The sequence below is a fragment of the Vidua chalybeata genome, chromosome 1 (assembly GCF_026979565.1).
Source record: "Vidua chalybeata isolate OUT-0048 chromosome 1, bVidCha1 merged haplotype, whole genome shotgun sequence".
Classification (NCBI taxonomy): Eukaryota; Metazoa; Chordata; class Aves; order Passeriformes; family Viduidae; genus Vidua; species Vidua chalybeata.
The window spans coordinates 83,034,141-83,050,157 of NC_071530.1; the positions used below are offsets into that span (position 1 = coordinate 83,034,141).

Here is a 16,017-nt window from a genome sequence, read left to right on the forward strand (position 1 = left end):
ATGCAGCTGTGCATGGGTATTGGGGTCCCTGCATGATTATAGGGGTCTGCCTACAGCTATAGGGGATCTGTGCACTGTATAGGGCTCAATACATGGGGTCATGAACAGCTATAGGATTCTGTGCAAGGGGCCATACACAGCTAGGAGGTCCTGTGCATCACTATTAGGGGTCCTTTAATGGCTATAGGGGTCCCCACAGGGAGTCCCTGAATCACTACAGGAGTCTGTGCATGGGGCAGTGCATGACTATGTGAGTGTGCAGAGGGCTATAGGGCTCCCTGCACATCCATAGGGACCCATGCATGGGGCTGTGCACAGCTGCAAAGCTCTGTGTCTGGCTCTAGTGTCTGCCACAGCCACAGGGGTCTGGGCATGGCTACAGGGCCCCATGCATGGCAATGGGCTCTGGCCAATGGGGTTATGTGGGGCCAACGGAACAAGGGTTCTATGGGGAACCCTGTGGCCACAGCCTCACAGCCCCCCAGGTGATGCAGGGTCCCTGTCTGTGTGGGGCAGGATGGCGGACGCAGTGCTGGCAGCGCTGGGGGCGGCAGCCCCCTTCCTGAGGCCAGGGGAGCGGGAGCGGCTGGCAGCGCAGACCAGACCCTTCGACCCCCGTAGCGAGTGCTTCGTCCCCCACCCCCGGGAGGAGTTTGTTCGGGGACGGGTGGTGGGGCGGCAAGGAGGGGAGGCCACCGTCCAGACCGAGCTGGGAGAGGTGGGCAACTGGGGGATTGGGGTGAGAGGAGGGGGGCAAGGGGCCATATGGGGCAAAGGATTAATGGGGGTGAGAGGGTAATGGAGCGAGGGGTTAAGGATGGGAAGGGTTGATGGCAAGTGGGGGCATAGGGGGTGACTGGTGGGGGAAAAAAGAGGGGGTTGGGTATCATGGGGGATGAGAGGTTGGTGGGAAGTAGGGGGGTGAAGAGTTAAGGAGGGAGGGATTAATGGGATGAAATTAATGGGGGAGAGGTTAAAGGGGGGAGGGGGGTTGAAGGTTTGGGAGAGCAAACGGAGGAGGGGGAAACCAGGCTGATAATGGTGGGGGCCCTGACCCATTGTAGTCTCATAACCAATGGGGGGTACTCCTCAAACCATAGGAGACCCCTCTCAACCATGGAAGAAATCCTACCACTGGAGCACCCCCTACCCCACGAGGCACCCCCTAAGCCATGGACATCTCCCAACACCCATCGCCATGTCTCCCCATTCCCCCCAGACGGTGACAGTGAAGGAAGCTGACATTCACCAGCAGAACCCCCCCAAATTTGACAAGATTGAGGACATGGCGATGCTGACCTTCCTCCATGAGCCTGCTGTCCTCTACAACCTCAAGGAGCGCTATGCCTCTTGGTTGATCTATGTGAGCCTTCCCACAAGCCCCTGGAGCATCTGGGAAGTAGGCGAGGCCTTCCTCACAGCCTGTGGGGTGGATGGAAACTAGTGACCCTTCCCTAAAGTTCTTTGGGATACCTAGTACCAGATGGGGCTTCCAGAGAATTTATGGGCCACCTAAAACCTGGTGTGGCTTTTTCACAGACTTTGGGACACCTAGAATCTGGTGGCCCTTCTCCAGCTCCCTTGGGCCACCCAGACCCAAGATATCCCATTTCTAGAATGCCTCAGCCATCAACATCAGAGATGTTGCATCCCCTGCCCCCTTTGGCCCCCCAGATCCAAGATGTCACTTCAATAGCCCTCTTGATAGGACATAATATGTCCCATCCCCAGACCCCTTGGGCCACTGACACAAGATCTCTGCATGTTGTGGGCCATCCAGACCCAAGATAATCCAGACCCTTCTCGAGCCCCTTTTCAGACAACCAAGATCAGGACATCCTGTCACCACATCCCTTGGGTCACGTAGACCTAGGATGTTCCCAACTGGTGCGGTGGCACCTCCTAGTTCTTACCCACATGACTTTTTCACCAGACCTACTCAGGGCTCTTCTGTGTGACTGTCAACCCCTATAAGTGGTTGCCTGTCTACAACGCCGAGGTGGTGGCTGCCTACCGGGGAAAGAAGCGGAGTGAAGCTCCACCCCACATCTTCTCCATCTCTGACAATGCCTACCAGAACATGCTGACAGGTAAGGATGTTCTGTGAGGACCTCAAACTAGCAGACTCCACTCCAAAAAATGGCTCCTGACTTAGAACTTGTTCTCCCCTGGGAGGATGGAGAACTTCAGCCTCAACCCCAAGACCCCAAGTACGTTTCCCAACTTCATCCCACCTGACTCTCTTTTCTTGGCAGACCGAGAGAACCAGTCCATCCTCATCACGTAAGGCCCTGCTTTGTCCAGCCCTGCCCCATAGCAGTGGAGTGGGATGAAGGACCCACCAGGCAGTTATCCAATATCTCACTGTTGCTCCCCCAGTGGAGAATCCGGGGCGGGGAAGACAGTCAACACCAAGAGGGTCATCCAATACTTTGCCAGCATTGCTGCCATTGGCGACCGCAAGAAGGAGGTGACCAATAGCAGCAAGGTGAGTTCCTCAGTCCATGTACCCTTGGCAGAGAGTGTACCCCAGTGGTATCCACACACTGCACTGTCCCACCCCACCCAGGGCACCCTGGAGGACCAGATCATCCAGGCCAACCCTGCCTTGGAGGCCTTCGGCAATGCCAAGACCCTCCGCAATGACAACTCCTCCCGATTTGTGAGTGATGGGGGTGGGTTGTTTGAGGAAGGGTCTGTGGGAAAGTTTGGGGACAGGGTCTAGGGTGTGAGATTAGCTGCATGAAGGCAGCCACCTCCACCTCCTCCCACTGCTTTCCCAGGGGAAGTTCATCCGGATCCATTTTGGGGCCACCGGGAAGTTGGCATCAGCTGACATTGAGACTTGTGAGTATGTTGAGAGCCCAGTGAGAGGATGTCTTGTAGTTCATTATCCATCCATCCATGGACTTATCTATCCATGGATTTATTCATCCATCCTAGGATTCACCCATGTATGGACTCCTCCATCCACGCATGAACATCATCCATCCACCTAGGAACTCCATTCATCCATACATACCTCCCTTCCTCCCGCCATCCAGTCACCTCTTCATCTCCATCTCCTTATCCCACCATTGACCTGACCCTCCATCTCCAATTCTTTGTCCCTCCATCTCCTTGCCTGCCTCCCCTTCACTCATGTCCATCCCTTCATCTGTCTTCATGGGTGATGGATCCATCATCACATCCCACTACCCATCTGACCTTCCATTTTCCTCTCTTCCTCCCTCCATCTCCTCATCCTACTATCCAGATACCCCTCCTTTTCCATCTCCTCATCCTACCATCCATCTCTCCATATCTCAATCCATCTCCTCACCCCAACCTCCCTCCTCCTCTCTCCATACCCACCTCAGACCTCCTGGAGAAATCTCGTGTAATTTTCCAACTGAAGGCTGAGAGGAACTACCACATCTTTTACCAGATCCTCTCCAACAAGAAGCCAGAGCTGCTGGGTGAGTAGGGTGCTTGACCTTGAATCTTCCATTTCCTCTCCTCCAATTCTCTGCTCCTTCCTGGGGCTATTGAGGATGATTTGGGGCTGTTTAGCTAGTGCAAATGCTCAGTTTTTCTCTCTATCCTGGGCCCACGGAACAGAGATGCTTCTAATCACGAACAACCCCTATGACTACAGTTATGTCTCCCAAGGAGAGGTGACTGTGGCATCCATTGATGACTCTGAAGAGCTGTTGGCAACCGACGTAAGTGGTGGGGTGGGCAGGTGGACATCCCCATGATGAATTGAAGGTGAAGTGCCAGGTGGATGGTTGAGCTAGTAGAAGATGGATGGGTGGAGGAGAGGAGGAACATAAGGATAAGAGGTGGAGCATAGGAAGGGTGGAAGATGGTGGGTTGGTGTAGTGGGATGAGGTGGAGTGAGGGACAGAAGGTAGGACAGGAGGCAGGGGGTGGAGGAGGTTGTGGGTAGAGATAAAAACAAGTTGGGGAGTACTTAGGTGGACAGATGTGTCCATGGGTGAACAAGTCTTCAGACAGATGGATGAGTCTACAGATGTGTGGATGGAGTTAACGGTGAATGCATGAGTCCATGGATGGATGGATGGATGGATGGATTCATGGTTAGAAGAGTCCATGGATAGGTAAATGGATGGATATACTCCTCAGATGGATGGATGGATCCATGGATGGATGGACAGACAGTTACATGGATATATGAGTCCTCAGATGGATGGATGGATGGGTGAATCAATAATGGGTGAATCCATGGGTAATGAGTCTGCAGATGGATGGAGGAGTTGATGAGCTGGAAGGGCAGAGAGACATAAATGGTGGCCAGCAGAGAGCCATGACCACAGCTGGTGGCAACGCCCTCTCCCACCCACCTCCACCTATCACCCAGAGCGCTTTTGATGTCCTGGGCTTCACGGCTGAGGAGAAGGCTGGTGTCTACAAGCTGACGGGCGCCATCATGCACTTTGGCAACATGAAGTTCAAGCAGAAGCAACGGGAAGAGCAGGCAGAACCAGATGGTACTGAAGGTGAGTGGGTACAGGATGACATAGGTCTTGGGGCCACCAGATAAGGTGGAACCTGACAGCATGTCTTTTTCTTGATGCTCTGCAGATGCTGACAAGTCAGCCTACTTGATGGGGCTGAACTCAGCTGATCTTCTCAAGGGGTTGTGTCACCCCCGGGTGAAGGTGGGCAATGAATATGTCACCAAGGGGCAGAATGTCCAGCAGGTGTACTACTCAATTGGGGCCTTGGCCAAGGCTGTATATGAGAAGATGTTCAACTGGATGGTGGTGAGGATCAACAACTCCCTGGACACCAAGCAGCCAAGGCAGTACTTCATCGGTGTGCTGGACATTGCTGGATTTGAGATCTTTGATGTGAGGACTGAGGGGGTGGCAGGGTATTTGTCCTCTTGGAGGTTGGGTTGATCCTCTTGATACTTCATTGATACTACTGAGCATTCTGTTGACCCATTTGGGGTTTAGGCTCACCTATGGATCTCATCGGGCATTCTGTTGACCTTGTTAGGTGTTGAGTTGATCCAGTTAACTTCATCTCCTCTCTCCTATCCCAGTTCAACAGCTTTGAGCAGCTCTGCATCAACTTCACCAATGAGAAGCTGCAGCAGTTTTTCAACCACCACATGTTTGTGCTGGAGCAGGAGGAATACAAGAAGGAGGGCATTGAGTGGGAGTTCATTGACTTTGGCATGGACCTCCAGGCCTGCATTGACCTTATTGAGAAGGTACCACCTCCCCCAGGGTCTCGTGGGGCTGAAAGGACTTTGGGGGAAGGGCCCTTTCAGCTGGAGCCTGCCAGGGGCCCCAAAGTTGGTTAGCTGGGTTGTGCTTGGTGTCCCCCATCACGACTTTTCTTCCTAGCCCATGGGGATCATGTCCATCCTGGAGGAGGAGTGCATGTTTCCCAAAGCTTCGGACATGACCTTCAAGGCCAAGCTCTTTGATAATCACTTGGGCAAGTCAGCCAACTTTGGGAAGCCACGCAATGTCAAGGGGAAGCCAGAGGCACATTTCTCTCTTGTCCACTATGCTGGCACAGTGGACTACAACATCATCGGGTGGCTGGAGAAGAACAAGGACCCTCTCAATGAGACAGTGGTGGGGCTCTACCAGAAATCAGCCCTGAAGCTCTTGGCCAACCTCTTCTCCAACTATGCTGGGGCAGATGCTGGTGGGTGAATGGATGATGGGGTGATGGAGGGATGAGTTGATGGAGAAGACTACTGTCCACTAGTCACCCTCTTTCCTGTGTTACCCTCCCCCTCTTCTCTGCAGGTGGTGATGGAGGGAAGGGGAAAGGAGCCAAAAAGAAAGGTTCCTCCTTTCAGACCGTCTCAGCACTGCATCGGGTGAGGGACCTACATAGTGAACCCAGTTTGGGGCAGTGGGAGGACAACCTCCTGAGTGGTGGATCAGCCCTTCAGTCCCACAGACCCTCTCTTGCTCTCTCATTAGTCAGATTCTTCTCTCCTCCCTCCCTCTACAGGAGAACCTCAACAAGCTAATGGCCAACCTCAAGACCACTCATCCTCATTTTGTCCGCTGCATCATCCCCAATGAGCGGAAGGAGCCAGGTGAGCAAAGGGCAGGGCTGAGGGCAGAGGAAAGGGTGGTAGATGTGGCCTGTGGCTGACACCACCCCTCTAACCCACTGCCAGGTGTGATGGACAATCCCCTGGTAATGCATCAGCTGCGCTGCAACGGGGTGCTAGAGGGCATCCGCATCTGCCGCAAGGGCTTCCCCAATCGCATCCTCTATGGGGACTTCCGACAGCGGTAGGCACAGAGATATGGGGAGGTGGTGGACAATGCGACTGGGGCTGACCTCAGGGTTTTCATGTCCTCTCTGGTCACCAGATACCGCATCCTGAACCCTGCTGCCATCCCTGAGGGGCAGTTCATTGACAGTCGCAAAGGTGCTGAAAAGCTTCTGGGATCCATTGACATTGACCACAACCAGTACAAATTTGGACACACCAAGGTAAGGGCACATGGTGTCTCCATGGTCCTACCACCCATGGGGTCATGTGGACCCCATGTTCTCACCACTGATGTGTTCACCTGCCTATCCACCCCATCATCCATCGCTTCATTCCCCCAACAACCCATCCATCTGTCCACAAACTCTTCCCAACCAATTCACCCTCTCATTTGCCTCCTTTCTCCATCAGGTCTTCTTCAAGGCTGGGCTGCTGGGACTTCTGGAGGAGATGCGGGATGAGCGCCTCTCCCGCATCATTACCCGCATTCAGGCTCAGGCTCGAGGGCAGCTCATGCGCATTGAGTTCAAGAAGATCCTGGAGCGCCGGTGAGAGGGGAAGGGTCTTTCACCTTGAGAAGGGACGTCTGGTGGGTCACCAGATTTGTGGTGTAGTGGCATCTGTGTCACTATTCTAGGGACTCGCTGCTGGTGATCCAGTGGAACATCAGGGCCTTCATGGGGGTGAAGAATTGGCCTTGGATGAAGCTCTACTTTAAGATCAAGCCCTTGTTGAAGAGTGCTGAGACAGAGAAGGAGATGCAGGTGGGAGGAGGTGATGAGACGAGCAGCTTGGGATTCAGAATGGTTTGGGTGGGGTTGATGGATGGAGGGGATTTGATGTGGCTACTGGTCTCCTGGGCTTTGCTTTAGAACATGAAGGAAGAATTTGGGCGACTGAAGGAGGCCCTGGAGAAGTCGGAGACCCGGCGCAAGGAGCTGGAGGAGAAGATGGTCTCCATGCTGCAGGAGAAGAATGACCTTCAGCTCCAAGTGCAAGCCGTGAGTGGGACTGCCCAAAAAACCATGTCAGGGGGGTGACCAGCAGCCCTCCAGGGCCAACCTACTTCATCTACCACTCCAATACAGGAGCAGGACAATCTCAATGATGCTGAGGAGCGCTGTGACCAGCTGATCAAGAACAAGATCCAGCTGGAGGCCAAGGTGAAGGAGCTGACAGAGCGACTGGAGGATGAGGAAGAGATGAACGCAGAGCTGACAGCTAGGAAGAGGAAGCTGGAGGATGAGTGTTCGGAGCTGAAAAAGGATATTGATGATCTAGAGCTGACTCTGGCCAAGGTGGAGAAGGAGAAACATGCCACTGAGAACAAGGTGAGGGTGGAGAGAGGCCTTGACCTTAAGTTGTGGGGAGTTGGGTCAACACAACCTGGTTGTGTGGGGTTGAGGAGATCCAAAGCTAGTTGATCTGGGCTCCAGGAAGACTCAACATCCTTTGGGTTCTCTACCACTGCAATTGCCTCATTGGCCAAGGACAACAGCAGCGTCACCCAGCTTTGCCCTACGTCTGGTACCAAGCTGGAGGCCTAGTGTTTCTCCTCCTTCAGGTCAAGAACCTCACAGAGGAGATGGCTGGGCTGGATGAAACCATTGCAAAGCTAACAAAGGAAAAGAAGGCCCTGCAAGAATCTCACCAGCAGACGCTGGATGACCTGCAGGCAGAGGAAGATAAAGTCAACACCCTGACAAAGGCCAAACTCAAGATGGAACAGCAAGTGGATGACGTGAGTGTGGTCTGGTCCTACTGTGATAGTGCTAAGGAGCTTTCTGGGGCAGATATGATGGAAAACTGAGGTTTCCCACCATTTCCATGTTTCCACACAGCTTGAAGGCTCCCTGGAACAGGAGAAGAAGGTCCGGATGGACCTGGAAAGGGCCAAAAGGAAGCTGGAAGGTGACTTGAAGCTGACCCAGGAGAACATCATGGACCTGGAGAATGACAAGCAGCAGCTGGAGGAGAAGCTCAAGAAGTAAAGATGGTCCTCTTCCCCCAGTATAAACTGGGGGCAAAGGCAGGGACCTCACTGCTAACTGCTTTCATTTGCAGGAAAGAGTTTGAGATCAACCAGCAGAACAGCAAGGTTGAGGATGAGCAGGCTCTGGCTCTGCAGCTCCAGAAGAAGCTGAAAGAGCTGCAGGTGAGGGATCTATTCTCTGCTTATTTGGGCTGGATTGGAGAGCCTTTGGATGTTTGGGTTGAGGTGAAGAGTCTTTATCTGGTTAGGCTGAGTGTAGGAGTTTCCAGTTGGTTTACAAATGTTCAGATGTCTGGCATGAGCAGAAGAGTTTTCAGCTTATTGGGGTGAGTTGGGTTGAAAAGTCACCACCTCGATTAGTTGAGTTGAGTGGAGGAGTTGGGTGGAGCCAAGTCTGCTGACAGCAGGTCCATCCCTGGAGCACAGGCGCGAATTGAGGAGCTGGAAGAGGAGTTGGAAGCAGAGCGGACAGGCAGAGCCAAGGTGGAGAAGCTGCGCTCAGACCTGTCACGAGAGCTGGAGGAGATCAGTGAGCGGTTGGAGGAGGCAGGTGGTGTCACTTCAGTGCAGATCGAGCTCAACAAGAAGAGGGAGGCAGAGTTCCAGAAGATGCGGCGGGACCTGGAAGAGGCCACGCTGCAGCATGAGGCCACGGCTGCTGCGCTGCGCAAGAAGCACGCCGACAGCGTGGCCGAGCTCAGCGAGCAGATTGACAACTTACAGCGTGTCAAGCAGAAACTGGAGAAGGAGAAGAGTGAGCTCAAGCTGGAGCTGGATGACCTCAGCTCCAACATGGAGCAACTGATAAAGGCCAAGGTAGAAGGAGGCCAAGGGGGACATCTTATCTCCACCATGGGCATCATTCTCCTTCTTCATTCCTTCCCTCCATTCTTTCTTCCTCCAAGGTGGGCATGGAGAAGATCTCTCGCACCATGGAGGACCAGGCAGCTGAACACCGGGCCAAGCTGGAGGAGACACAACGAGTCCTCAACGACACCAGCACCCAACGGGCCAAGCTCCAGACTGAGAATGGTGCGAACCCTAACCCACCATACCCCTCACCCCACATCCTCAGCCCCTGCCCCACATCTTCAATCCCTGCCACACACTTGAAAACCTGCCCTACCTCTGCAGGAGAGCTGTCCCGCCAGCTGGAGGAAAAGGAGGCCCTTGTCTCTCAATTAACTAGGGGCAAGCAGTCATACACCCAGCAGATGGAGGACTTGAAGAGGCAGCTGGAGGAGGAGATGAAGGTGAGGTTTGTGGGATGACTGATAGGGTCTCCAGGGGGGCCACAAGACAAGGTGTCCTTTACCCACATGTTGGTAGCACCAAATGGGAGTCAAGTTCATTCCAGTTCAGTGGGGTGGTTGCATCTAAGAGTGGTTGAGTTGGGTTGCATTGGTCTAAGAGCTGAGAGGTAGGGCTGAGCAGGTCAGTTCTGAAGAAGCTGGATTGGTCTATGGGCAGTTGGGTGGCACTGGACGAGACTAGAGGGTTTATGGGCCAGACTAGAGATAGATTGCTCTGGGTCTAGATGTGCTGAATTTGGTTGGGATGACCTAGAGAAGGTTTGGTTGCGAAATACTAGTGCTTACTGAGTCTGAGGACCTACACATAGGTCAAGTTCACCTACTTCTTGCCTCTCCCTCCCAGGCTAAGAATGCACTGGCCCATGCCCTCCAGTCAGCCCGGCATGACTGCGACCTTCTGAGGGAGCAGTATGAGGAGGAGACAGAGGCCAAGGCTGAGCTCCAGCGCTCACTCTCCAAGGCCAACTCTGAGGTGGCACAGTGGAGGACCAAGTATGAGACAGATGCCATCCAGCGCACTGAGGAACTGGAAGAAGCCAAGTGAGTCATCTCCCCATGAAAGGAAGCCTCTATGAGGCTACCCTTCCACTGTAGAAGAATCTGGAGAAGGTATAGAGATCTGGAGATGGTAGAAATCCAGAGCCTCAGATAATAAACAGGTAGAATAAGTTTTGAGTAGTCCATGGGCCACCACAGCCAGGTTTTCTCCCATGGCAGGAAGAAGCTGGCCCAGCGGCTGCAGGAGGCCGAGGAGGCAGTGGAGGCAGTCAATGCCAAGTGTTCCTCCCTGGAGAAGACCAAGCACCGGCTGCAAAATGAGATTGAGGACCTGATGGCAGATGTGGAGCGATCAAATGCAGCAGCTGCTGCGTTGGACAAGAAGCAGAGAAACTTTGATAAGGTAGGAGGACACAGTGATGAGACAGGAGCAGATGGGAGACACGGGGACAGAGGGTAACCCTTTGCTTTGCTCCAGATCTTGTCTGAGTGGAAACAGAAGTTTGAAGAGTCACAGATGGAGCTGGAGGCATCGCAGAAAGAGGCCAGGTCCCTCAGCACCGAGCTCTTCAAGCTGAAGAATGCCTATGAGGAGTCACTTGAACACCTGGAGACCTTCAAAAGGGAGAACAAGAACCTCCAAGGTGAGACCGGGGTATTTCCCCTGCCCATCTTGTTCTCCACTACTTTCCGCCAAGTCTGATGAGATCTCATCCAAGCAGAAGAGATCTCGGACCTGACGGAGCAGCTGGGTGGTAGCCACAAGACCATCCATGAATTGGAGAAGGTCCGAAAGCAGCTGGATGCCGAGAAACTGGAGCTCCAAGCTGCACTGGAAGAGGCTGAGGTGAGCCAAATCACATCTTCATGAGTCCCATGTTGTCCTAGTCTTCTCTGTGACTCTCTAATTGCTCTCTGTCTTCACCAGGCCTCTCTGGAGCATGAGGAGGGAAAGATCCTGAGGGCCCAACTGGAGTTCAACCAGGTCAAGGCAGACTATGAGCGCAAGCTGGCCGAGAAGGATGAGGAGATGGAGCAGGCCAAGCGCAACCACTTGCGGGTGGTGGACTCACTGCAGACCTCTCTGGATGCTGAGACCCGGAGCCGCAATGAGGCCCTGAGGCTGAAGAAGAAGATGGAGGGTGACCTCAATGAGATGGAGATTCAGCTCAGCCATGCCAACCGCGTGGCTGCTGAAGCTCAGTCCCACCTGAAAGGAGCCCAGGCTCACCTCAAGGTGGGATTACCCACCTATAAGGAGGTCTTCCTAACCCCCTGAGCTGCTGTCTGATGTCCATTCTAATTATCCCAACAGGATACCCAACTGCAGCTGGATGATGTGGTAAGAGCCAATGAAGACCTGAAGGAGAATATTGCCATTGTGGAGAGGAGAAACAACCTCCTCCAGTCAGAGCTGGAGGAGATGCAGGCAGTGGTGGAACAGACTGAGAGGGCTCGCAAGTTGGCGGAGCAGGAGCTGATTGAGGCCAGCGAGAGGGTCCAGCTTCTCCACTCACAGGTGAGACATCACATATCTTCAAGGACAGAGGTCACCTCCATCCATGGGTGTGGGCTTCTAATGGGTTGAGTTATCACGATCTCCAGATCCTTTATGTCAGCAGAGTTGGCAGGGAGTAGAGGGGCATTAAGTACTGGGGGGGTTGAAGAAGGATTGGTCAGCAATTCAAGAGACACCTCCTGAGATCCTCTCCTCTAACTCCAGAACACCAGCCTCATCAACCAGAAGAAGAAGATGGAGGCTGACATCTCCCAGCTGCAGACAGAGGTGGAAGAGGCCATCCAGGAGTGCAGGAATGCTGAGGAGAAAGCCAAGAAAGCCATCACTGATGTGAGTGCCATGGTGGGACCTACATCTAGGACACCTTCCACTGGAGGATGATGGCGAGCATGCTTTGGTCCTCCTTCTCTGCTTTGCTTCTCTCCTTGGACAGGCGGCCATGATGGCAGAGGAGCTGAAGAAGGAGCAGGATACAAGCGCCCATCTGGAGCGGATGAAGAAGAACATGGAGCAGACCATCAAGGACCTGCAGATGAGGTTGGATGAGGCTGAGCAGTTGGCCCTCAAAGGGGGCAAGAAGCAGCTGCAGAAGCTGGAGGCTCGTGTGCGGGAGCTGGAGAATGAGCTGGAAGCTGAGCAGAAACGCAATGCTGAGAGCATTAAGGGTCTCCGCAAGTCCGAGCGTCGCGTCAAGGAGCTCAGCTACCAGGTCGGGCTACTTTGCTGGCCCGGGTCAATTCCATGTCAATGCCCCTTGGCCATAGGGCCTTATGCCTCATGTTGTACATGACCTAGAACATGGCTGATCTGCTGTCCAGAGAGACACAGGCTATCTAGATTTGATACTAGACCACCCACTGCATGTATGTCTGCTACTGTAGTGGGATCCAGAATATTGTCTGGGTCATGAGTCACCCAGGCCACTTCTCAGTGTCCCAGCATCCATGGGGTCTTTGCATGATCCAGAACCTCAGATGGGACCTCATCGGGGTAAGCAGACATCCTACCTCCTGTTTCCACAGCTGAGGCCACCCACAGATCTAGAGAGGTTCCACTCCCCAAGAACATCATTAACTGTCTCCTGACCCTTGCAGCTTGGCTGGTGATTCCAAGCGCAGGTAGGGTCAGGTCCTGATCCACGTGTGTCTCACCCTACAGACGGAGGAGGACCGTAAAAATATGGTCCGGCTCCAAGACCTCGTGGATAAGCTCCAGCTGAAGGTCAAAGCCTACAAGCGACAGGCAGAGGAGGCGGTGAGCATTAGGCGGGCAGCCATGGGACCACCCCCCAGGAGGGGACGGCATGGGTTTAGGATGTGGGAGAGGACGTGGGGAGTAACAGGTGACCTTGAGATGAGGTGGTCAAGGGGTGGGGTGTCAGGGGTGAGGAGGGTGGGTTGGTGGTGGGATTGAGAGATGATGATGGAAGGAAGGAAGGAAGGAAGGGAAGGAAGGAAGGAAGGAAGGAAGGAAGGAAGGAAGGAAGGAAGGAAGGAAGGAAGGAAGGAAGGAAGGAAGGAAGGAAGGAAGGAAGGAAGGAAGGAAGGAAGGAAGGAAGGAGGAAGGAAGGAAGGAAGGAAGGAAGGAAGGAAGGAAGGAAGGAAGGAAGGAAGGAAGGAAGGAAGGAAGGAAGGAAGGAAGGAAGGAAGGAAGGAAGGAAGGAAGGAAGGAAGGAAGGAAGGAAGGAAGGAAGGAAGGAAGGAAGGAAGGAAGGAAGGAAGGAAGGAAGGAAGGAAGGAAGGAAGGAAGGAAGGAAGGAAGGAAGGAAGGAAGGAAGGAAGGAAGGAAGGAAGGAAGGAAGGAAGGAAGGAAGGAAGGAAGGAAGGAAGGAAGGAAGGAAGGAAGGAAGGAAGGAAGGAAGGAAGGAAGGAAGGAAGGAAGGAAGGAAGGAAGGAAGGAAGGAAGGAAGGAAGGAAGGAAGGAAGACTTAGAGTTTATGTGGGTGGAAGATTGGATGGATGGATGGATGGATGGATGGATGGATGGATGGATGGATGGATGGATCATTGAGTAGATGGTTAGGTGGTTTGAAAATGGGATGTGTGAAGAAACAGGTGTTTCTATTGTAGGCCAGATGGAGCAATAAAATAGTCAGATGTATGGAGAGCAGATGGGGTGGCAGGAAGCCAGACAGAGCTGTGTGGGAGCCTCACTGGTGTCCCTGCCCCCTCAGGAGGAACAGGCCAACACCAACCTGGCCAAGTTCCGCAAGGCGCAGCACGAGCTGGATGAGGCAGAGGAACGTGCTGACATTGCTGAGTCCCAGGTCAACAAGCTGCGGGCCAAGAGCCGCGACATTGGAGCCAAGGTGGGACTTTCCCCTGCCCACAGGTGCCTCATGGGCCACCCCATGGCTGCCCCACAACAGCCCCTTTTTCTCCTCTATCAGAAGGGACTCAATGAAGAGTGACGATCCGGATCCCCAAGTATTCTACCTGAACTCGCAGCTGTCCCATTTAGACTTCCAAGTGCCCAACTCCCCCTAGCCCCCCAAGCTTGGAAAGGCAATAAAAACCATTGAGCAGCAGCCATTTGTGTGGATTTGTGTTGGGAGGGTGGGGTTATCCCATTGTATGCACCTGTAATATGGATGGAGCCTGTAAAAGTTTCTAGTAAATCTGAAATTTATGAAGAAGATATTTATGGGATGTGGAAAAAGGGACAGGCCATGTGGGAGTATTATAGGAGCATTGTCAGAATACTCAGGGATGCAGCAAGGAAGGCCAATGTCACCTTGGAATTGGCAAGGGATAACAAGGACAACAAGAAGGGCTTCTACAGGTGTATCAGCAGCAAAAGGAAGATTAGGGAAAATATGAGGCCACTGCTGAATCAGATGAGAGAGCACCTCTGTGGAGAAGGACCTAGGAGTCTTGGTGGATAACAAGTTGACTGTGAGCTGGCAGTGTCCTTGGGGCCAGGAGGGCCAATAGTGTCCTGAGTGCATTGGGAAGTATGTGACCAGCAGGTTGAAGGAGATGATCCTGCCCCTCTATTCAGTCATAGTGAGGCCATACCTGCTGTGGTTCCAGTTCTGGGCTACTCAGCACAAGAAAGAGAAGGAGTTACTGGAGAGCGTCCAGGAGTCCATGAAAATGATCTGGAGCATCTCTCCAGGGAAAGAGACTGAGAGAGCTGGGCCTAAGTCTGGAGAAAACTCAGAGGGGATCTCATCAATGCATCTCAAAGGCAGGTGTCCAGAGGATAGTGCCAGACTTCTCAGTGGTGCCCAGAGACAGGACAAGAAGCAATGGCTATAAACTAAAACACAGGAAGTTCCACCTCAACATGAGGAAGAACTTCTTTACATTGAGGGTGGCAGAGCACAGGAACAGGCTGCCCAGGAAGACTGTGGAGTCTCCCTGTCTGCAGACATTCAAAACCCAATTGGACATGTTCCTGTGTAAATTTTCTAGGTGACCCTGCCTTGGCAGGGGGGTTAGACTGGATGATCTTCTGAAGTTCCTTCCAACCCTAAAATTTTTGTGGATTGCCAACCCATGTGGACCTGGTGCATCCCACAGGATGTTGCAGCCCACCCCACAGTGCAATATGATTTCACCCATGGGGTGTACCTCGACCTCAAACTGCCTTACAGGGTATCTCAACCTGCCTCACACCAATTCATATCTGTGTGTGGGAAGAGATTTGCCTGGGGGCACACACAGGACTAAGAAGGGAGGGTCCCCAGGAGGTGGGGGGCAGCATCTGGTACCTCCACATGTAGCACAGAGCCTGGGTGAGTCCTTCAGGGACCTGGTTCCTGAACTTGCAGCTTGTGCTGCTTCTGGCCGCAGTGTTCCCCTAGCCACAAACTGCTCTGTCCCACTACCCACCATGTTCCATTTCCCTACATGACCCACTGTCCTTCTGTCCCAAATGCTTTCATCTGTCTGGCCTCTCCATTGATTGTTCCACCATCCCTTGCCTCAACTGTCTCCTCCAACTTGCTACCCTCCACTTCTCACTGTCCCTCCATCTCCTCCATGGGCCATTGTCCCACTGTATCCCACCATCCCTATATGTTCTCTACTACTCCATTTCCTCTATGTCCCTACACATCCCACAATCTCTACATCCCACTATCTGTCCATCCTCTCCACATTCCAACACCTTCATGACTCATCATCCTCCCAGTCCACCACCTCTCTGGCCCTCCATCTCCTCTATGTCTCTCTACATCCTCCATGTTCCATCACCCCACCATTTTCTTCACATCCCTCCATCCCTCCACGTTCTCCCACTATATCCAATCATCCTTCCATGTTGTCCAGGTCCCAGACATGGAAAGATGAAGAAGCAGAATTGGTGGATAAAGTGGCTTGCCAGCTCCAGGAACACAAAGAAGATCTCAGATGAGGGTATTTCAAGGCCCCAAAAGAATACCAGTAGACTTTCAGTATATGGACCGGCCAGAAAGCAAAAATTAAATACT

At 53.1% G+C, this 16,017-nt stretch overlaps 1 protein-coding gene across 4 annotated transcripts; it reads left to right on the forward strand.

Annotated features, from left to right (window-relative positions):
- Positions 1-517: 517 nt before the first annotated feature.
- LOC128790782 (myosin-6) lies at positions 518-14,082 on the forward strand. Of its 4 annotated transcripts, none has more exons than XM_053947890.1 (38): positions 518-718; positions 1,220-1,363; positions 1,934-2,090; positions 2,256-2,283; positions 2,380-2,488; positions 2,570-2,662; positions 2,784-2,847; positions 3,360-3,458; positions 3,601-3,704; positions 4,364-4,502; positions 4,588-4,856; positions 5,054-5,224; positions 5,361-5,670; positions 5,775-5,848; positions 5,986-6,073; positions 6,158-6,275; positions 6,357-6,480; positions 6,671-6,807; positions 6,897-7,023; positions 7,132-7,260; positions 7,348-7,590; positions 7,824-8,000; positions 8,101-8,246; positions 8,324-8,414; positions 8,679-9,068; positions 9,158-9,284; positions 9,387-9,505; positions 9,909-10,105; positions 10,283-10,466; positions 10,542-10,707; positions 10,786-10,910; positions 10,992-11,300; positions 11,379-11,582; positions 11,787-11,912; positions 12,016-12,291; positions 12,741-12,836; positions 13,756-13,890; positions 13,972-14,082. In XM_053947890.1, exons 1-38 carry the CDS (start codon positions 518-520, stop codon positions 13,990-13,992), a joined length of 5,817 nt encoding a protein of 1,938 aa, XP_053803865.1. In that variant the 3' UTR covers positions 13,993-14,082. The 4 variants fall into 4 exon arrangements, with proteins under 4 accessions (XP_053803865.1, XP_053803941.1, XP_053804024.1 ...); XM_053947966.1 differs by having other exon boundaries at positions 13,975-14,082; XM_053948049.1 differs by having other exon boundaries at positions 5,787-5,848.
- The last annotated feature ends 1,935 nt before the right edge of the window (positions 14,083-16,017 follow it).

Coding starts and splice junctions, on each gene's coding strand:
- LOC128790782 (XM_053947890.1), top strand. CDS start 518: ATGGCGGACGCAGTGCTGGCAGCGCTGGGGGCGGCAGCCCCCTTCCTG. Junction 2,284..2,379: donor AACCAGTCCATCCTCATCAC/GTAAGGCCCTGC, acceptor TTGCTCCCCCAG/TGGAGAATCCGGGGCGGGGA. Junction 10,708..10,785: donor GGAGAACAAGAACCTCCAAG/GTGAGACCGGGG, acceptor TCATCCAAGCAG/AAGAGATCTCGGACCTGACG.